The following is a 22061-nucleotide window of genomic DNA, read 5'->3' as shown; positions in this document are numbered from 1 at the left end:
TAGACTCAACCCACTGGCATGTCAAATAGTGAAGTGTTCAAATAAGTTACGTTTTGCAAGGAATCTTGGCCTTAAAAACTAAAGATTGTTGTAGCAATTTTGCTATGTGCATTAAAATCCTTGTACCAACTAGCTAATAATTGTATTAACACCAAATCATGTCCCAGTTTAATCTTCCTACGGGGTGGCTGTGTGCAGTACATTAACCTACAATTAGGGATAGCTTCATAAAATATGTACTGTGAAGCTTGTTTAATAGATAAACTATTCTCTAATTTATTTTAAAGTCCAATGACCTACATACTCAGATGCTGAAAACCCCCTCTTACTAACATTATTTCTCCCCTGAGACCTTCCATCTGAGCAAATCTGTTAAATGAAGTAGAGGAAGCTTTGATCCAAACTAGGCTAAATCCATTGGAACAAATGCCTGACACACGTATGTATGTATGTATGTATGGGTGAGCGGGTGTGTGCGGGAGAAGGTCAGAAAACAAAGTCAGAGATGAAGTCACGTGATTCAAGTAGCTTCTGAAACATCTCTTAAAACTTTAAAGTTTGCCGTTTGTTTGAGACAGCAATATTTGTTTAAGCTTATGCTGCACTACAATCTGTGCGCCAGGTAGAACTCTCCTTTGAAGCCCAGAGCACAGATTTTTATTGCAAATTCTACATTGGTCTGAGCACAGAGAGCACCCGTTGAGGTCAGTGAGAGTTTTGAATGTGTTGACGTGCACAATAAGCAATAGGTATCCATACTGTGGATAAGAAATCTGCGGTGAATGTCTAGCAGCAGCAATTTTTTCACTCTACGTTGCTCATTGGAGGAATCATTTGTAATTTAATTGAAAGCTCCGAAAGCAGGCTGTTTAGTAAGTTTATTCGGAAACAAGATGTATCAGATGCTCTCAAAGTAAGACCTACTCTGACTTCTGGTTAACTCCTTGTGCTCTTTATGGTGCATTCTTTTGTTTTATCTTTACTGAATCACAGTAGCAGTTTGAACATACCTTATTCACTTATTCTGGCTCATTATTGAATATGCAGTAGAAACAGGGCGGTGTTCTATGGCTCACAGAAAGAAAATATTAATTATTGATATTTTTAATTATAGTTTGGAATTCCCGCAAATGGGGATTTCCAGCATAAGCTTCAAAATACTTAATATGATTGAGCACAAAACAATGTTTTTCAAAGCTCTTCTTCCCACCAATCCAGTTAGCTGTGACTGGAGCTCTGTGTGAATATTGGGAAGAGATTCTCCCCTCTACGTCTATGCTATGATGTTTGCCGGAAGAGGCAATGCAAATGAAGTGCAGATTAGCATTTTCTCACGCTTCATTTGCACAGTCTCTTCCGATCTGTTTCTTGCTCAAAGGGGTTTTGTGCAAAAATAAGCAGTGTGGACGTTTCTTTTTTGTGCAAAACCCCCTTTTGCACAAGAATGTTATTCCTCCTTTTTTGAGGTTACCTCAGGGTGTGTCTAGACTACATGCCTCCTTCGACGGAGGCATGTAGATTAGCCAGATCGGAAGAGGGAAATGAAGCCGCGATTAAAATAATCGCGGCTTCATTTAAATTTAAATGGCTGCCCCGATCTGCCGATCAGCTGTTTGTCGGCAGATCGGGGGAGTCTGGACGCAATGCCCCGACAAAGAAGCCTTTCTTCATCGACACAGGTATGCCTCGTGAAACCAGGTTTACCTGTGTCGATGAAGAAAGGCTTCTTTGTCGGGGCATCGCGTCCAGACTCCCCCGATCTGCCGACAAACAGCTGATCGGCAGATCGGGGCAGCCATTTAAATTTAAATGAAGCCGCGATTATTTTAATCGCGGCTTCATTTCCCTCTTCCGATCTGGCTAATCTACATGCCTCCGTCGAAGGAGGCATGTAGTCTAGACACACCCTCAGAGAGGAGTAGTTGTCCTATTATGCAGCTCCCAGGAACCTTTGGCCTGAGTTCCCTTTCAGAACTCTGCTGTCTTCTTGGCTAGCTGGCCCAGAGGCCCGGGATTTAGGAATGGGCAGACACTGTGTCTTCATTACCCACTGTTCACGACCTCAGTAGTATTACTGCTAAGAGTCATTTGTGCCAGTCTGGCCTCTGGTGTTTTACATTTTAAAAGCTGCACATGTGGTACACACTAATCCAAACCAGTCACCAAAGAGCAAAAAGCCCCACTGGTGTCCCATCATTAACTCCAAGCTATGCAGGCTTCCCCAATATCTGTTTTTTAAAATATGGAAAGTGTATGAATAAGCATATTCATGTTAAACCAAACTGTAAGTTGAAAGTTGCTACAAAAACAGGCATCCATGGTAGCGCTTGCATTTTTTTTCCTTACTTTTTTTAAAAGACTTCAATATTGCAGATTTTGGTGTTTGTTTACAGCCAGGAGAAGCCTTTGGAAAATAAACAAAGAAGTTGATAACTTGGTGCAAATCCACAATTTCTTTACTTCTTAGAGCAGGGTCTCAAACTCAGTTTTTATCTTAGGGCCAGTGTCAGTCCTCATTCTCTTAGGCTACAGCTATACTGCCATTTTTTTTGCAGAAGAGGATATGCAAATCATGCTCTCATTTGCATATCTTCTTCCGATTCTTTTTGTGGAAGAGGTTTTGCTGATAAAAAGCCCTGTGTAGATGGGGCCATTTGTCAGAAAAAAAAACCTTTTTCGCAAGATCCTGTAAACCTCGATTTTTGAGGAATAAGGGATCTTGCAAAAAAGGTTTTTTTCCCGACAAATGGCTCTGTCTATACGGGGCTATTTATAGGCAAAACCTCTATCACAAAAAGAATCGGAAGCAGATATGCAAATGAGAGCATGATTTGTATATTCTCTTCTGCAAAAAAAATGGCAGTAGAGCCATAACCTTAGTGGACCAGTGGGCACTCCCATCTGGCAGGCCTCTGGGGGAGAGCGCGGGGGTCTCCACACATCTCCCCCACCCTGTGAGCCTGCCATCCTGCACACTCACCCATCATGTGACCTTGAGCAGGTCACAGCAGATTATATAGCGCTGCGAAGAAGGATCAAGGAATTTGGAGCTCAAATGGCATTCTCGTCCATCCTTATGGTTGAAGGAAAAGGTCCAGGTAGGGATCGTCAAATTGAGGAAGTAAATGCGTGGTTGCACAGGTGGTGTCGCAGGGAGGGCTTTGATTTCTTCGACCATGGGACTCTGTTCTGGACACAAGGATTGTTAGGAAGAGATGGGATCCACCTAACCAAGAGAGGAAAGAGCATCTTCGCGGGCAGGATTGCAAACCTAGTGAGGAGGGCTTTAAATTAGGTTTGTTGGGGGATGGTGACCAAAGTCATGAGGTAAGTGAGGAAGTCGGATACGGGGAAGAAACACAAGGAGGAACAAGCAACAAAGGAGGACCTTTGACTCGATTGGAGAAGGTAGGGTGATCAACTGGCTATCTAAGTTGTTTGTACACAAATGCAAGAAGCCTAGGAAACAAACAGGAAGAATTAGAAGCCCTGGTCCAGTCAAAGAACTATGATTTGATTAGAATAACAGAGACTTGGTGGGATGACTCGCATGACTGGAGCACTGTCATGGAAGAGTATAAACTGTTCAGGAAGAACAGGTGGGGAAGAAAAGGAGGAGGAGTTGCATTGTACGTATGAGAGCAGTATGACTGCTCGGAGCTCCAGTATTTAGAGGGAGAAAAGACTGTTGAGAGTCTATGGGTTAAGTTTAGAGGTGGAAACAACAGGGGTGATGTTGTGATTGGTGTCAGCTATAGACCACCGGATCAGGTGGATGAGGTAGATGAGGATTTCTTCAGACAACTGAGAGAAGCTTTCAGATCGCAGGGCTTGGTTCTCGTGGGGGACTTTAATCACCCTGACATCTATTGGGAGACCAATACGGCAGTACACAGACAATCCAGGAAATTTTTGGAGAATGTTTGGAATAACTTCTTGGTACAAGTGCTGAAGGAACTGACCAGTGGCCATGCGTAGCTTGACCTGCTGCTCACAAACAGGGAGGAACGAGTAGGGGAAGTAGAGGTGGGTGACAACCTGGGAAGCAGTGATCATGAGATGGTCAATTTCAGGATCCTGACCAAAGGAAGAAAGGAGAGCAGCAAAATACACACTCTAGACTTCAGAAAAGCAGACTTTCACTGACTCAGAGAACTGATGGGCAGGATTCCCTGGGATGCTTACATGGAGCTGGCAGTATTTTAAAGAAGCTGTATTAAAGGCACAGGAAGAAACCATGCTGATGTGCAGCAAGAAGATCAAATAGGGTAGGCGACCAGATTGGCTTACCGGGGACATCCTTCGTGAGCTTAAACACAAAAAGGAAGCTTACAAGAAGTGGAAACTTAGACAGATGACTAGGGAGGAGTATAAATACATTGCTCGAGAATGCAGGGGAGTGATCAGGAAGGCAAAAGCTCTATTGGAATTGCAGCTAGCAAGGGATGTGAAGGATAACAAGAAAGGTTTCTTCAGGCATGTTAGCAATAAGAGGGTGATTAGAGAGGTTGTGGGGCCCTCACTGGATGAGGGAGGTAACCTAGGGTGTGTCTAGACTACATGCCTCCTTCGACGGAGGCATGTAGATTAGCCAGATCGGAAGAGGGAAATGAAGCCGCGATTAAAATAATCGCGGCTTCATTTAAATTTAAATGGCTGCCCCGATCTGCCGATCAGCTGTTTGTCGGCAGATCGGGGCAGTCTGGACGCGACGCGCTGACAAAGAAGCCTTTCTTCATCGACACAGGTAAGCCTCGTGAAACCAGGTTTACCTGTGTCGATGAAGAAAGGCTTCTTTGTCGGGGCATCGCGTCCAGACTGCCCCGATCTGCCGACAAACAGCTGATCGGCAGATCAGGGCAGCCATTTAAATTTAAATGAAGCCGCGATTATTTTAATCGCGGCTTCATTTCCCTCTTCCGATCTGGCTAATCTACATGCCTCCGTCGAAGGAGGCATGTAGTCTAGACACACCCCTAGTGACAGATGATGTGGGAAAAGCTGAAGTACTCAATGCTATCTTTGCCGCTCTCTCCACGGACAAGGTCAGCTTCCAGACAAATGCGCTAGGCAACACAGTGTGGGACGAAGGTGGACAGCCCTTGGTGGGGAAAGAACAAGTTAGGAACTATTTAGAAAAGCAACACATACACAAATCCATGGGCCCAGATTTAATCATCCAAGGGTACTAAGGGAGTTGGCAAATGTCATTGAGGAGCCTTTGGCCATTATCTTTGAAAACTCGTGGAGATCAGGAGAGATCACGGATGATTGGAAAAAGGCAAATGTAGTGCCCATCTTTAAAAAAGAGAAGAAGGACAATCTAAGGAACTACAGACCAGTCAGCCTTACCTCAGACCCCGTAAAAATCATGGAGGGAATCCTCAAGGAATCCATTTTGAAGCACTTGGAAGAGGGGAAAGTGATCAGGAATAGTCAGCATGGATTCTTGAAGGGCAAGTTGTGCCTGACCAATCTGATTAGCTTCTATGATGAGGTAACTGGCTCTGTGGACATGGGTAAGACAGTGGATGTGATATACCTTGACTTTAGCAAAGCTTTTCATACGGTCTCCCTCTTGCCAGCAAGTTATGGAAATATGGATTGGATACATGGACTGTAAGATGGATAGAAAGCTGGCTAGACTGTCAGGCCCAACAGGTAGCGATAAACGGCTCGATGTCAAGTTGGTGGTTGTTTTCTAGTGGAGTGCCCCAAGGATCTGTTCTAGGACGGGTTTTGTTCAACATCTTTAATAATGACCTGGATGAGGGGATGGATTGCACCCTCAGCAAGTTCGCAGATGACACTAAACTAGGGTTAGAGGTAGATACGCTGAAGGGCAGAGATAGGGTCCAGAGTGGCCTAGACAGATTAGAGGATTGGGCCAAAAGAAAGCTGATGAGGTTCAACAAGGTCAAGTGTAGTGTCCTGCACTTGGGACGGAAGAATCCCAAGCATTGTTACGGGCTGAGGACCAAATGCCTAAGTAGCAGTTCTGCAGAAAAGGACCTGGTGATTACAGTGGATGAGAAGCTGGATATGAGTCAGCAGTGTGCCCTTGTAGACAAGAGGGCGAATGGCATAGTAGGGTGCATTAGGAGGAGCATTGCCAACAGATCCAGAGAAGTGATTATTCCCCTTTATTCAGCTTTGGTGAGGCCACATCTGGAGTATTATGTCCAGTTCTGGGTCCCCCACTATAGAAAGGATGTGAACGCATTGCAGGGGATCCAGCAGAAGGCGACCAAAATGATTAGGGGGCTGGAGCGCATGACCTATGAGGAGAGGCTGAGGGAGTTGGGTCTGTTTAGTCTGCAGAAGAGAAGAGTGAGGGGGGATTTGATAGCAGCCTTCAACTTCCTGAAGGAAAATTCCAAAGAGGACGGTGAAAGGCTGTTCACAGTAGTGACAGATGGCAGAACAAGGAGCAATGGTCTCAAGTTACAGTGGGAAGGCTTGTCTACACTAGCCCCCTAGATTGATCTAGGGAGGCTAATGAGAGCGACCAAAATTGCAAATCAAGCCCAGAATTTAAATATCCCGCGCTTGATTTGCATGTTCCCGGCCGGTTGTCATTTTAGAAATTGACTAGCCTGAAGTAACTGCCCGCGTCTACACGCGGCAATGAAACGGGATTCCAATTTAAAGCCCTAACTCGAATTAGCTGGTATTCCTCCTTCAATGAGGTTTACCAGCTAATTTGATTGATCTATGGGGCTAGTGTAGACGTACCTGGAGAGGTGTAGATTGGATATTGGGAAAAACTATTTCACTAGGAGGCTGGTGAAGCACTGGAATGGGTTCCCTAGGGAGGTGGTGGAATCTCCATCCCTAGAGGTTTTTAAGTCTCGTCTTGACAGAGCCGTGGCTGGGATGATTTAGTTTGGATTGGTCCTGCCTTGGGCAAAGGGCTGGACTTGATGACTCCTGAGGTCTCTTCCAGCCCTTGGATTCTATGTGTCCCGCAGACCTACCTGCTGCCCCTGGGTGATCTACCCCCCTCCCCTCCGGAAGCAGTGCCAGAGCAAAGTACGGGCCAGCTGGGCTACTACCCAGGGCGCCCTATTGTAGGGGGTGCCGTGCGGGGCTGCCAGGCCGGGTGGGGGGGCGGCACTGCGCATGCTCCGCGCGCCCGGGGGCGGGGCCACACAACCAGTTTCCGGTTGCTAGCTCTGCGCTGCTGCCAGCACGTCCCTGGCTCAGAGGAGGTGTGTGTAGAGCTGTCCTGTCCGGAAGATGGTTCGGTGTAGCTGCCTCAAGCTTTGGGGTGGCCTCATGGTGGCCGCCCCAGTCATTCTGTGGACTGGATGGTTTCCCATACTCTGGTTAGCCTGGGTGGGCTAGGGCTGGCAGCAGGGATTGGGCCTCCCTGCACTCACCAGGGTTGCGGAGAAGCAGAGCTGTGCAACAGCCTTCTCCATTCTGCAGCTAACTCTCAAGCCAGCCCACGCCGGGGATGAGGCACTTCCCTTCCTGCTGCCACGGGGAAGCGGAGTGCCTGGGTTGGCTGGGGAGATAGCGGCGGAGCAGAGAAGAGGCTGTGTGTTGCTCTGCTGCCACCACTATGAGTGCAGAGGGCCCCAATCGCTGCTGCCATCCTGCATGTGGCTCCCTGGTATTTCTGTCTGGAGAGGGGCGTTGAGGGAAGGGATGTGATGGGGGAGAGAGGACACAGCAGGGTCGGAAGGAGGTGGGGCGTAGTAGGGGCTGGACTCGGGGGGTCAGTCTGGACGCCTCCCCTAGGGCCGCAGGGACTCACGTCTCGGAGACCTGGGTTCAAATGGTCACTGGGTTAAGTTGCTGCTATGAATATAGTTATTAAATGTGGGGGTAGATGCTGCTCATACACATAGTTGGAGGGGGAGCTTTGTACAGGGTGAGAGGTGAATGAAAGGCACTTTCTGAAGCATTCTGCAAAAGACAGAGAAGGGCAGAATGCCCTTTGGGATGTGTTGGGAGAGCAGCGACTTAAAAAGGATGGTGATGGGCACTGTAGAAACACCTTATTCTGGAATAAAAACATCTACAAGGAGTTATTTCAGAATACCTGTGCCACTTCAAACGAACATCCTACCTTGATCTGGAATAGCCGTCTGGTGGAGACTAATCTTTTCCATCCATGTATGAAATACGATTGTATGTGCACCGAGGCATGTGCGAATGTGCACCAGCAGTGGAAACACAAAACCTAGCAGCGGGCACTCTGCTGATAAGCTGGGCAGTGTCTGGATCTCTTTGGAAGCGCCGCACAAGCGCACAGCTTACAGGGAACAGTGGGGAGTTCCCTTCAGAGCTGGCCTGAGGTTGCCAGCTATTGTGGAGGGCAAGGCAGGGCCATGCTGAGCCACTCTCCTTTTGATATGGGTAGCCCCACTGGTGATGCTATGACCTTTTAACCTGTGTGAGGAGCATGCTTAGATTCAGGCAGTCTTCAGGGCAGGGAGTGCCTTTCACCTCCTTAGCAAATTCATGCAGATTCATTCAGTGTGGGGTTTCTGTAAACTTGATATTCAAAATGTTTTGCCAGAACCTGGTATAACAGGCTGAAGGCTGATAATGTGTTTAGAAACGTACTGGCACAAAAGATAACAATTGTGAGGGGATTATTCTAAAAGAACCTTTCGGATGAATGAATTATCCTTTCTCTGGAAAGTTTCCCAACCATTTCAGTTTTGCTACAGTGATCCCTAATGGTTAGAACTTAACTGGTGGGGGAGTCCCTAGATGGCCAACAGGCGCCAGAACTAAGATCTCTATGGTCAACATAAGATAAATAAGCACAGGGAATTCCCCTTCTTTGAGTGTCCCTTTCTGTGCAGCAGAGGTATGATGGAGAAAATGGAGTTCCAACGGAAAGAGCTGCTGGTGCTATAAACAGAAGACCAGCTCTGTAGTTCAGGATCCAACCAACTCAGTTAGATTAGTGAATTGTTGCTTTCTTTGCTCAAGGGACCTGTGATGGACTGGAAAGCCACAGTATAGACCGAACAAATGTATTCTGAGTCTTTTATTTTTTAAAAAAGGCATATTTTTTTGCCAACATTTTGACAAAGTAGCCAAAGCTAGTAACATTTGGGGCAAATGGCCAGTGGTTGTTTTAGTGAACAGCCTCAGAAACTGGGACTAACCATGAACCTGAGGCTGTTAAATGAAACAGTCATGGTGCCAGATAGAAAGAGATCTGGCAAAAAAAAATCTTCAGAACTGAAGAGGCCACTTATTACTCTCTTCCCCTGCTTTCTTGTTTCTTTTTAAAGCTCTTTAGTTGTGAATGGGAATAATCAGCTTTCTAGTGTGAAGATTTGGAGGTGGTCCTTGCTTAGCTCTGTTAGTCGCTGATTGGTTATAAGTTTCATTTACACTGAATCTCCATTTATAGTGAAGAGCTTTGAAAGGAAAACAAAATAGCTTCCATCTACTTCCAGTCCTCTTCTCATTGACCTGAATTGGCAAAATTCCCATTGACTTAATGGCAGTAGAATCGGGCCCTCTGTGTGTTTTCAAAGTAACTTCTGTGTATATCTGCCTATGAGTCAAATCCTGGCGCAGTTCCTTCTGTGAATGTATTTGCCTTGACTTAAGTGAGTGGAAGACCAGCAGCATTTAATGCTCTGACTTCTGTCTGTTTAGGAATTCATACCACACTCATCACTGTGGTGTCCACACACCATTCTACATAGACTTTCAATTAGGAAGGGCCTGTTTTTGTTTGCTTGCAAAGAACACTCTTATTGCCTGAAACCTTTTCATGCTGCCTAATTGTTTTTGCCTTGTGTGTAATGTGGCACAAGCAGCATGTTGTTGTACACACAGGAAAGAAGGCAGCCTGTGAGGGAAATGTTTAAATTAATAAATAGCAGATTTTTGGTACATGGAGTATTTGTACCCACAGTAGGTTTTGCAGTACCCAAAATTTCAGTTTCAGTTACCTTAATTGTATTCAGTAGGCTGGATGAAAAGATCTTAAGTAGTACGTGAGTCAGGCTTTCAGAATGTGTTCTGCAGGATACTGCTCCTGGCTGCATAGGTGATACACATGATTTCTGATCCTTGGAAACAAATGTATAGCCATACAAAGTGTATGCTGTATGCCTTGCTCCTTTGATGGTGTTTTTTTTTCTTGTGTGTCTTATAAATGGCATGTCATTTGCAAGTATGCACTCTTTTTTATGCCTCCTTTTCCCCCAGCACCAAAATGCAGATCCATATGCACATATTGTCTTCCTTAATAAAAAGACATGTCATAATAAAAAGGAGTCTTTATTAAACTAATGCAATAATACAATTTTCTTGAGAATTTAAAAATTTCATTTTTAATAATAAAAATGAAATTGACATTGTTGCAGCCTGAGCTTGTGAGTCAAATCAGACTAAATGCCATCACTTCATGCCTAAGCAGGTATCTCTTGCGAGGCATGCATTTATAGCATTAGTTAAATGAGTTTTAAGAATCAGATTTATATCAGCACCATAGGTAGTGGATCTGGGAATAAAAGTTTTTAAAAAAATGGGGAGATGATGGAATATATGTCAGTGTTCTGGTAGGTCAAGGGCGAACAATGCTCTCAGTTATAGTTCTATAAGTCCAGGGAAAAGGCTTTTCAGCTTGGATTCCATTCCTTTGGATTTACAATAGTGTGGGATCAGGATTTGTCCCAGCGGAAGTTAGAAGAGTTGTTCAAGTGGCAGGGTATATTTGCAACATTGCGTGTTCTTAGTTATAAATGGATGAATCTTAGCACTGCTTGGTTTGCAGAAACATTTAAAACTTCCATTAACTAACCAAACTTCTTCAGTCTGAAAAATTGAACTGGAAAAAATGACAGAGTACAGAGGTGCTCCCCCGGCCCTCTCCCCCCCAAAAAAGCAAGAATGGCCTTAGGTCCTCAGAATCCTGGTAATCCATAAGGAACATCTTCAGTATGTGCTATTGTTATCATTTTGGGTGCTTGCAGGCCAGCAATAGTCTATTTAAAACCATTCAAAGTACTGTACAGGCAGTCCCCGAGTTACGCGGATCCGACTTATGTCGGATCCGCAGTTACGAATGGGGCACTTCCTCTCCCTGGTCTCCAGCAGACCAGGGAGAGGAAGCAAAGCGGCGGAACGCGCGGCCAGCTGCAGACCTGGGGGACAGGGAGCAGAGCAGAGCAAAGCCGTGGAGCCCGAGGGCAGCAGGATAGCCACGGCGCGTCTGGGCTGTCCCGCTGCCCCCGTGCTCCGCGGCTTTGCTCCGGACGCCTGTGGTACAGCAGCTGGGGCGCTGCCGGTTGGTCCCGTAGCGCCGCTCTGGGCGCCACTGGACCAACCCAGCAGCACCCCAGCTGCTCTGCCCCAGGTGTCCCCAAGTCAGCAGCTGCTGAAAATGACCAGTGGCTGACTACAGGAAGCCCCTGCCCCGGGCTTCCTGGAATCAGCCGCTGATCAGTTTCAGCAGCAGCTGACTTGGGGATGCCTGGGGTTCTTAAGTTGAATCTGTATGTAAGTCAGAACTGGCGTCCAGATTCAGCCACTGTTGAAACTGATCAGTTTCAGCAGCGGCTGAATCTGGACGCCAGTTCCGACTTACATACAGATTCAACTTAAGAACAAACCTACAGTCCCTATCTTGTATGTAACCCGGGGACTGCCTGTATTCCATTCATATACCACCCTGATTAATATAAATGTTGCCATTGGAGAAATGTCAAGCCAAAGACTTGTCTTGCCATGAAGTATATAATATGTGAAATTCTTTTATTATCCTGAGAGCTGATAAAAATGACTTCTGAGATGTTAGAGGTACAGTGCCCCTTCCAACATTCCTTTTCTATCTTTCGATGATAGGTAGTAATGGTTTATATAGAAAATCAGTCATTTTAGTGTGGCACTGTGATGGGGTGTGGTCACAGATTTCCCCTTGGGATTGTTCCACGGTGTCCTGATCATGCCACTCGTGCCCACTTTCTTGCTCTCTGGGGCTCCCCACCAACCTGTCCTGCTGGGCCAGATCCTCTAGCCTTGCCCAGACAAGCTACACTGTTGATATAAGTGCCCTCCCATCAGAGCAGAGCCAACCACTACAGCTCAGGCAGGAAGCTGTTCTAGGGCACAGCACTCAGAAAATCAACCCCCGAAAGGGATTTAATCCCCAAATAAATTCGTCTGGAAATTTCCACTATATGCGCCTGACGACGTGGGTCTTTGCCCACAAAAGCTTATGCTCCAGTACATCTGTTAGTCTATACAGTGCCACAGGACTCGCTATTTAAAAATAGTTATTATGGGAATTATTATTTAGAAATACGTTTTTTGAAATTTGCTAGTGTAGACATGCCCCCAGAGCATGCCAGGCTGTTTCAAAAGCCAGCTGAAGACAAAACGGGATTGCTTCCTATTGCTTAAATAGACTTTCCCCCAGGGTGGGAATCCTTTATTTCACATTCCCCCCCCCCCCCCATGGAAAAATACCAGGTTCAAAATGAATTTCAGTGCCAGGTGGTATGGTCACATGTCTTTCTAACACCAACCATTGCTTGGACTTATAGGACAAACAAAGCTGTTTACAAGTCAGAGATTATCACCAAGCCATTAAACATCTGGGGCACAAGTAATGACTCTCATTAACACATTTACAACAATAAACAGATCATAGAATCCTACGGCTGGACGACCCCTCAAAAGGTCATTGAGTCCAACCCCCTGCCGAAAGCAGGAGTAACCTTAACTAAATCACCCCAGCCAGGGCTTTGTAAAGCTGGGACTTAAAAACCTCTAGGGATGGAGAATCTACCACTGCCCTAAGTAACCCATCCCAGTGCTTCACCACCCTCCTCGTAAAAAAGTTTTTCCTAATATCGAACCTAGACCTCCTCCACTGCTACTTGAGACCATTGCTTCTTATTCTGTCATCTGTCACTACTGTGAACAGCCTTTCTCCATCCTCTTTGGCACTCTCCTTCAGGAAGTTGAAGGCTGCTATCAAATCCCCCCTCGTTCTTCTCTTCTGCAGACTAAACAAGCTCAAATCGCTCAGCCTCATAGGTCATGTGCTCCAGCCCCCTAATCTTTTTGGTTGCCCTTCTGCTGGATCCTCTCCAGTGCGTCCACATCCTTTCTGTAATGGGGAGCCCAGAATCGGACGCAGTACTCCAGATGTGGCCTCACCAGTGCTGAATAAAGGAGAATAATCACTTCTCTAGGTCAGCTGGCAATGCTCCTCCTAATGTGCCCTAATATGCCTTTTTGGTTACAAGGGCACACTGTTGACTCACTGTTGACTCCTGCTTCTCATTCACTGTAATCCCCAGATTCTTTTCTGCCAAACTGCTACTTAGCCAGTCAGTCCCCAGCCTGTAACAGTGCTTGTTATTCTTTCATCCCAAGTGCAAAGAGTTTTCAAAGATAATGGCCAATAGCTGTGTAGTGACAATTGCAAACTCCTTCAGTAACCTTGGATTCGTTAAATTCAGCTCCATGGATTTTTGCAAGTCGACCTTTTCTAAATAGTTCTTAACCTGTTCTTTCTCCACTAAGGGCTGCCCACCTCCTTCCTATAATGTATTGCCTAGCGCAGTCATGTGGAGTTGACCTTGTCCATGAAGAGAGAGACAAAGAAAGCATTGGGTACTTCAGCTTTTCCCACATCATCTGTCACTATGGGTATGTCTACACTATGGAGTTTTTTTCCAGAAAAATGGCCATTTTTCCAACAAAACTTGAGGAACATCCACACTAAATTTTCTTGCGAAAGAACACAATTTCAAAGAACAGAGGGGTTTTTCCGGCATTGGTAATCCTCATTCTATGAGGAAGAAGCCTTTTTTCCAAAAGAGCTCTTTGGCAAAAAGGCGTGTGTGGACGGAGAAGAAGGAGTTATTTTGGAAGAAGAGGAAAGAAGAAAAAGCACAGATGCCCTGTTGGCCATTCCATCCAGAGCAATCACAGCTTACATGTGAGAGAGTGTCCATTCAGTCTGGATGCTCTCTTTCAAAAAAGCAGATCACTTTTATGATGCACTTTTGCAGTGTGGACACTCTCTCTCTCGTAAGAAGTTTTTTCAGATGATCTCTTCCAAAAAAAACTTCTTCCGAAAGAAACTTTTAGTCTAGAAATAGCCAAAGTTACCTCCCTCGGGTATGTCTACACTAGCACTCTAGTTTTAACTAGGGAGGCTAATGTAGGCATTCGAAGTTGCAAATGAAGCCCAGGATTTAAATATCCCGGGCTTCATTTGCATCTTCCCGGGCGCCGCCATTTTTAAATGTCCCTTAGTCCGAACTCCGTGCCTGTGGCTATACGCGGCACGGAGTAGGTAGTTCGAATTAGGATCTCTAATTCGAGCTAACGGTACACCTCGTTACACGAGGAGTCCAGGGAGATTGAAGTGTTCCTCTTCAGGTTTTTGTATATTGCCGTTCCTAATATCTGATTTGTGTCTATTGGTTCTTTTACTTAGGGACTGTCCAGTTTGGCCGATGTATATAGCAGAGGGGCATTGTTGGCACATGATGGCATATATTACATCATTCTCCTGCTCATCTACTAACGTAATATATGCCATCATGTGCCAACAATGCCCCTCTGCTATATACATCGTCCAAACTGGACAGTCCCTATGTAAAAGAATCAATGGACACAAATCAGATATTAGGAATGGCAACACAATCTCCCTGGACACACAATTGCAGATCTAAAGGTAGCCATCCTTCAGCAAAAAAACTTCAGGACCAGACTTCAAAGAGAAACTGCTGAGCTACAGTTCATCTTCAAGTTTGATGCAATCAACTCAGGATTAAACAAAGACTGTGAATGGCTCGCTAACTACAAAAGCACCTTCTCCTCTCTTGGAATTCACACCTCCAGATCAACTACTAGAAGTGGGCCTCATCCTCCCTGATTGGATCCACCTTGTTATCTCTAGCCTGCATATTTATACCTGCCTCTGGAAATTTCCATTACATGCATTTGACGAAGGGGGTCTTTGCCCATCAAAGTTTATGCTCCAATACTTTGGTTAGTCTATAAGGTGCCACAGGTCTCCTCGCGGCTTCTACCCCCAAGTTCACTCAAGAACCCACACCACTTCCCTACCTCCCTTCAGAAGGTCCCTTATCCTGTGTTGGCTGTCTAATCACTCCCAGGGTGTACAAGGCCTGAACTCACCACCCTGTGTGAATGCCCTATCTCCTTAGTCAGTATTGGAACCCATCCCAACCCCCTAGGTTCAGAAGGCCCTTATCCTGCTTTCCTAATGCAGGAGCCAAGTTTAGCTCTGGGGCAACTGGTGTTGGCTGCCCCAGTTTGCTGAGGGAAGTGGGATCCAGCCCACCTCCCTCTGCTCCAGAGGCTGATGCCCCTTAGTCCTCTCTGGAACCCAGTCCACCTTCCTACCTTCAGAGGGTCCCTTATCCTGCCTTCCTAATGCAGTAACCATGTCCTTCCCAGGGGCAGCCTGTGTAGGCCGTCTGGTCACTAGTAGGAGGGGCGAAGGGAGGCAGGACTCTAATGCACCACCCTGCACTCCCCAGGCTCATGCCCTAGCCCCTAGGCCACTCCAGAACCCAACCCAAACCAACCCACCTCACCTCCCTACCTTTAGAGGGTCCCTTATTCTGCTTTCCTAATGTAGGAGCCTGAGGTCACCGTCAGGGCATTCCCTCCCACACTCTCTACCCCTTAGCCCAAGACCAGAGCCTGGACTCCAAACCCCCACCCCAGCCTGGTGAAAGCGAATGAGATTCAGGGAGGGAGGGGGATGGAGATAACTAGTGGGTTTCCCTACCATCTCCGTACAAATCAGGGATCCTCCTCTGTTGCACCTTCCTCCTCATGTTTCTCCCTGGTATCCCACTTCCCCACTTACCTCAGGGCTTAGGTCACTGTCCCCCAACAAACCTAGTTTAAAGCCCTCCTCACTAGGTTTGCAAGCCTGCCCATGAAGACGCTCTTCCCTATGTTCATTACGCGGATCCCATGTCTTCCTAGCAATCCTTATCCCATGGTCGAAGAAACCAAAGCCCTCTTTCTGACAGATTCACACCTCATATTTCTAACTTCAAATATAATAATGACTCATGCACCAAAATAACATACCCAGATCCAGCAGATTGTAACATTAAAATTGATAGGTTACATTAGGTATTTTGTTCAAAGCATCTTCAAGTTACGCATATTTATATTCAGAAGCCAATTTTAATAAAGCATGGGGGTATCACAGCAGTAATAGTTTATATCTAAAATCAGTCATTTTAGCATGGTAACATTAGATTTCACTGCTGGATACTAGGGGGTTAAAGTTTCAGTATCAGCCCCTGGGAATGAGTTTGGAGTCTGTATTCACAAAAATTGGATGTGCCTGCCCGCCTTAGTGAAAAGGACTCCCCTCCACAAGTGTGAACGTGTCACCTTTGCTAACCCTTGAGATTCAGAGGCTGAATTTGAATAAGCACCAAAGCTTCTGATGCTTCTCTGAATCCTGTCCAGTTCTGCAGGGAAATGGAACTGGCTTCGTCATAAGATTTCATGGTATTGCATGTTCCAATTGGACTTAAAATGCCATGATAGCATGTCTTTTAGAGTATGTCTACACCACAGCTAGCCACCAGCTGAGTTGGGGTTCTGGCTGCGGGGGCTTTCATTGTTGTATAGATTTCCTGGCTCAGGCTGGAGCCCAAGCTCTGGGACCTTACAATCCCACTGGGTCATAATGCTGGAACTCCACACAGGAGTGAAACTGCCCTACAGCTCAGGTCTTGGGATCTCACACCAGCTGGCCCAGGCCAGCAACTGGCTTTTCTTTGCTGTGTAGACATACTCTCAGCTCCTCAGCACTTTCCCCTGCTGCTCTTGCACAAAAAAGAAAACGTAGTGTGAAAAAATTATCCAAACTTTAAAAACCGTCTGAGAAAAAGAGGTTTTGGATCTGTTCATGTTCAACTCCACCCAGGCTGTGATGCTAAAGCCTGAGGTTTTGCTTATTCTGAGCATTATTTGGAGCTTTTAGCCTTTGATGATTCTATTTGCCCCTGCGGACCCTATGCATTGATTTGGCCTACATGACAATTTAATTTCCAGCTTCAACAGAAACTGCTTTTGACATGCTTAGCGTATTAAAAAAAAACTAGTTTTTTTCCAGCCACTGACAATAGAACTAGTCTTTCCATTGAGTCCTTTATCAGTTCTAGGTCCTGATCCAAAGCCCGTTAGGAAGACTGCAGAAAGATTCCTGTTGACTTCAGCATTGGATTAAGGCCATAGGCTGCCTAGCAATTACAGTTTACTGTCTGCCTCTGTTGATTGAGCCAGGCAGACCTAAGTCACCGCCCTTTCCCCTGCCACCATGATTCACCCCAATCCTCCGAGGTGTGGTGCACCCACAGCTCCTGCTGCCTCCACTGTGGATATCCTCTTAGGAAGTACATATCAGCTTTCTGATTGCTTGCCCACAGTCAATTACAGAATTTCATTGTTAGGTTCCAGTAGTTCAGCATGGAGATTCTGTCAATAGCAAAACCAAAATAAAATAAAATCGCAAACAAGGCTCCATAGGGTTTGTGCAAAATATCAACAGTCTCAGTCTTTGAAACCCTTAGTAAAGTTGTGTGACCTAGTTCTCAACTCGCATAATAAAAAACTGACAAAATTATCCTAGACTTAAATACTTTCAAAGTTTTACATTTTGATCGTTTTTCTGCTTTTTCTACCCCTGTTTGTTTTTTATAACCAGTTCTTGACACAGTGTGTAATAAAATGCAGTGCTTGGTATAAGCCCCAAACATAAGCCAAGCTGTGCTCAGGTATGATGCCTGGTCTCAGATAATGTGTGTGATGTTTATGAACAGGGCCTACATTTAGTGTTACATCTATTTAATCATTCATCACTTGAGATGATTTTAAACCAGTAAACACTGTGGCAGAAAAAGAAGCGCAATTACTATCAAAATATCCATTTTTAAAACGATCTTAAGTATTCTGTTTGGAGGTAGAATATCTGTTTATTCATTTAAGTTCAATTTAGAGCATACAGGCCTTGAAATGTTCCTTTAAGTTTGCACAGCTAGTTACTCTGCAAATTGCCAAGTGTGTATGTACGTGTATTTTTTTATATGGGAAATGTATGTATGCTGGAATGAGCTAATTTAGCCATCGGAATTTTATAACAAATGTATGAATGCTGTGGGTTTCCCTCCTTAGCCCCCTCTAGCAGAAACATAATTTGCAGAAATGAAAACAGTCTTTGGCTAGCTTTAGGCTTTTCTCAAAAATAGAAACACTAGGGTTTGTCTGGCTGGGCTTCTTTCCTCACCACACACCTGGTGTATATCATTTTAAAAAATAAATTATGCCTCATTAAATTACAATTAAGTGAAATCACGATCATTTGTTTTCCTGGAAGGAAGATGTTTTGCATATTGAAAGCCTAATGTTTTGCAGGTGACAAAAAGGCTGAACAGATTATTAAGTATCACTTTATTTTTCATAATGTTACTTGCTGGTTACTTTGTGTGTACTCTGGTAGCTCAGAATTATATTAATGTAAATGTTATTGCTCTCGAGATATTTTACTGTATTTTCTCTTCTGTCACTTTGCGCTCTGTCTGGCATTGTTTACTGATACACTGCATCATATTGTTCTCTTCAGTCTTAGAAGGAAGTGGGATCTTTCCTTCTGAGTTACTCATTTCTCATTATTTATCTGCTATTCGCATAGCTCATAAGGCTGCCAAATGCATCCATCCTCCTCTTTTGAAAAGTACAGAACCCCAGGATGCATTTGCACGGCCCGATTTCCCGCATACACGAGTGTGAGTGGAAATCAGTTAAAAAAAAAAAAAGAGAGAGAGAGAGAGAGATCAGCTTTTCAAAGTTGAAGCTGTCTTGGATGATGTGAACTCAGTTACCTCAATTGCTTGTCTGAAAATTACATTTCAAATTTTAAGCATCGACAGAGCCACTTGGACATACAAATACCTGATTTGCATAAGGAGTCAGTGACTGCGCTTGGAAAGAGTTGCTGGTGCACTTTCATGTATGTGTCTGAGCTCCATTTTTACAATTAGACCGTACATTCAGACGTGCAGCGGTTGGCGTGAAACAATGGGAGCTGTCTTAGAGCAGTGGTTTTCAACCAGGGGTCTGGAGCCCCATGGGAGGCTGCAAGCAGGTTTCAAGGGCTCCACCAAACACGCCTGGCATTAGACTTGCTTGGAGCCTAGGGAAGAAAGCCCTAGCTCTGTGTCTTGGGGCTGAAGTTGAAGCCTAAGCAATTTAGCTTCATAGATCCCTTGTGCTAGTCCTGGCTTTTAATAGGCAGCAAAACACTTGTTGTGGCACAGGTGGGACGTGGAGTTCTTTATAGCAAGTTGCTGTGAGTAAGTGGACTCAGCAAGAAAAAGGTTGAGAACCACTGTCTTGGAGAACACTCCCATTGCTCATGAGTTTCTTTTTCAAATCAGCCAGGCATTGGGGAGAAGAAAGAGGAGCATAAGGGGAAAAAAATCCCCAAATCACACAGTATTTGGAAGTTGAGGTTTTTGTTTTTATTTGTTTCTGGTATATCCCCCAAACAGCCAAAGAGTCAAGAGTCAGGGAACTTGGAAATTTTTGTATTAATTTTTAAAATCCAATTTGGATAGTTTTCCATTGACTTTAAAGGAAAAATGCAGAGACTGGCTATATGTACCTTGGAAAGGCAAAGGACTGAGGTGAAACACCACATGTTAGACCTCTAGGACATCCATCCCCCTTTCAGTTAATCTCCCCCTGGGCTTTTTAGCCTAGAAAACTGGAAAAGCATTTTGAAATGTCCCCAAACTGTACGGTCTCTAATAAATTGTTACAGTGATACCAATTATAAGATACATGATATTGGAAGTGATTTCAATGGGTAATGAAAGCAAGAACTAGAGGGTCTTTGAATTTTTCCATAGGTTAGATCTCATCTCAATAGACTGATTGCTCACGGACCATCCTCCACTTCTCATTGCATGGCCCCAACCTTGTCCCATATGCAATGTAAGGCTTTGCGAAAATAACATTAGGAAAATGTATTTTTAGCTTCTTTTAAGGAAAGACACTGATCAGTCAACTCATTGGGGACCACCAGAGGTCCATGGACAACAGTTTTTGCCATAACAGATTGTGGTTCAAGCATAACTCTTCTGTGTGTGTTCTGGCTGTGTGTGAGCAGATGTAAGCAGACACGGGAGCGTATTTTTCTAGACTGTTGGTTTTGTCAATAAGTGTAGTGAATAAGACCAATAAACACTGGAAAACATTGGCTTTTGGTTACTGGTCAACTGTCTTGGAAATGTCCAACAAGAGTTGGGGACTATTTGATGTGAGCGGAGAAAATAAGCCAAGAGTAAATATTTCAGGTTTTCTAGCTATGTGGCTTCATGACAAGAGCACTGAAGTAAGATTGACTGTAACTGTAATGTGATTTCACTGGGCCATAACTGTAAAGTAACTGTGAGGTATATTTTTGTCAACAGTTACCACACAGTTATATCTGAGGTACTCCAGTTTCCTCCAGTATTCAGTTGGTAAATATTGACCCTTAAATGGTACTGGCTTTAGGTCAGCTTCATTAGCTATGTAGTGGAATTTTCAGGAGCAAAGCTTTTTTCTCTAGGCAGTATTTCTGCGTGTAATGCTTTAGTTCAATAGATGCTAGGTGGGCAGGGTGTATGAATTTTGTAGAACAGAGCTGCCTTTTAAATACTTTGAAATCTCCAATCTGAGCCTCTTGACCGGCATGCCCAAAACTGAATTGAACATCTTTTGGCTGTGAGTCTGATGCTTCTCTGCTTCTTGATTGTATGTGAATACATTTAAACCCGCATGTTGAAGGAAGTTACAATAGTATTACCTGGTGGAAGCAAAACACACATCTATAAGCTGGTGTCAGATATAATATGGCCCTTAGAGGACAGCGGGGCATCTTGTATGAACTAATAAATTGCTATTTGTCTTAGGCTCTGATCCTGCAAATCACTTAGGTCTGTGCATAGTGGCATTGACACTTTTGTGTCCCTACATCTTCCTGCTCTCTGCTGTACTGGCTACCTGCTGGCATGAAAGTTTTGTAAATACTGGATGAATGTTATGACGTTTTAAATGATGCAACAAATAAAAGATAAAAGTAACCAGTCCCAGAAGACAGGATCTAAAGCTTTCATAGTTGTGGCATTCTCTCCTATTATAAAAAAATCATCCAGTCTAAAGTGAATGGACTGTAATATCCAAACTCAGCCAAATGCTGGGTTTTTCTAATAAACCTCCTGCGCTGTTTAAATGTCGGAACTAAATTTACCAAACTTGGCAGATTTGTAAAGAGGAACAGGACTGCCAAGTGTTCCCAGCTTCAAACAGGGAGAGGGAGCAATATAACCATCCCTAAAATATTTTCAGAAGGCACCTGGTGGTAATTGCAGTTTTGCTATTCTACCGTCCTATCCCACATCCCTGCGTTCTGATTATTATTACAGAGTTAAAATAGGACAATCCCAAAATAAATCAGCTCTCAGAAGACAAGCACTTTCCCACAAAGCACTGTTCCCTCTTTCCCCTTAAGAACCATTAGGAATCTTATGTAGGTTCTCAGCATTGCAACCCGCATGGTTATACCAAACAAATTAAAAAAAAAAAACAACACATGACTTGGCTTTTTTTTTTAATTTTTTGAACCAGGGATTGCTGTCAGAGATCTTGCGTAAAGAAGAAGACCCTAGGACAGCTTCCCAATCCCTCCTGGTAAACTTGAGAGCAATGCAGAATTTTCTCAACCTGCCTGACACAGAGCGGGATCGTATATATCAGGACGAGAGAGAGAGGAGTATGAACCCCAATGTGAGCATGGTGTCTTCAGCAGCCAGCAGTCCGAGTTCTTCCAGAACCCCCCAGGTAAGGCTCAACCCCTTTAACTGTTTTTCTTTGGCTTGAGGTCCTGCACATACTTCTATGAGATGGGACTTTTCAGTATTTTCCTGTCTGTTCTTCCCTGCACCTTGTATCTTGGAAATTTCTTTTGTAGGGTTTTGGAGTTGCTGTAAAGAGGTATTTATTAGCTGTCAGCA

General features: G+C 44.6%; 1 protein-coding gene across 2 annotated transcripts in view; it reads left to right on the top strand.

Annotated features, from left to right (window-relative positions):
* The window catches only part of SATB2 (SATB homeobox 2), a 177034-nt gene that overhangs the window by 99956 nt on the left and 55017 nt on the right, over window positions 1-22061 (top strand). The window contains exon 8 of one of the 2 annotated variants that reach the window (XM_006117926.4): window positions 21676-21888. The exons of the other annotated variant lie outside the window; for it this stretch is intronic. Coding sequence (XP_006117988.1) covers window positions 21676-21888 — 213 coding nt within the window. The remainder of the gene's footprint in view (window positions 1-21675; window positions 21889-22061) is intronic. 2 annotated transcript variants of the gene reach the window in all.

This window comes from Pelodiscus sinensis, chromosome 7 (genome assembly GCF_049634645.1).
Source record: "Pelodiscus sinensis isolate JC-2024 chromosome 7, ASM4963464v1, whole genome shotgun sequence".
Lineage (NCBI taxonomy): Eukaryota > Metazoa > Chordata > Testudines > Trionychidae > Pelodiscus > Pelodiscus sinensis.
This window is presented reverse-complemented; position numbering and strand designations above follow the sequence as displayed.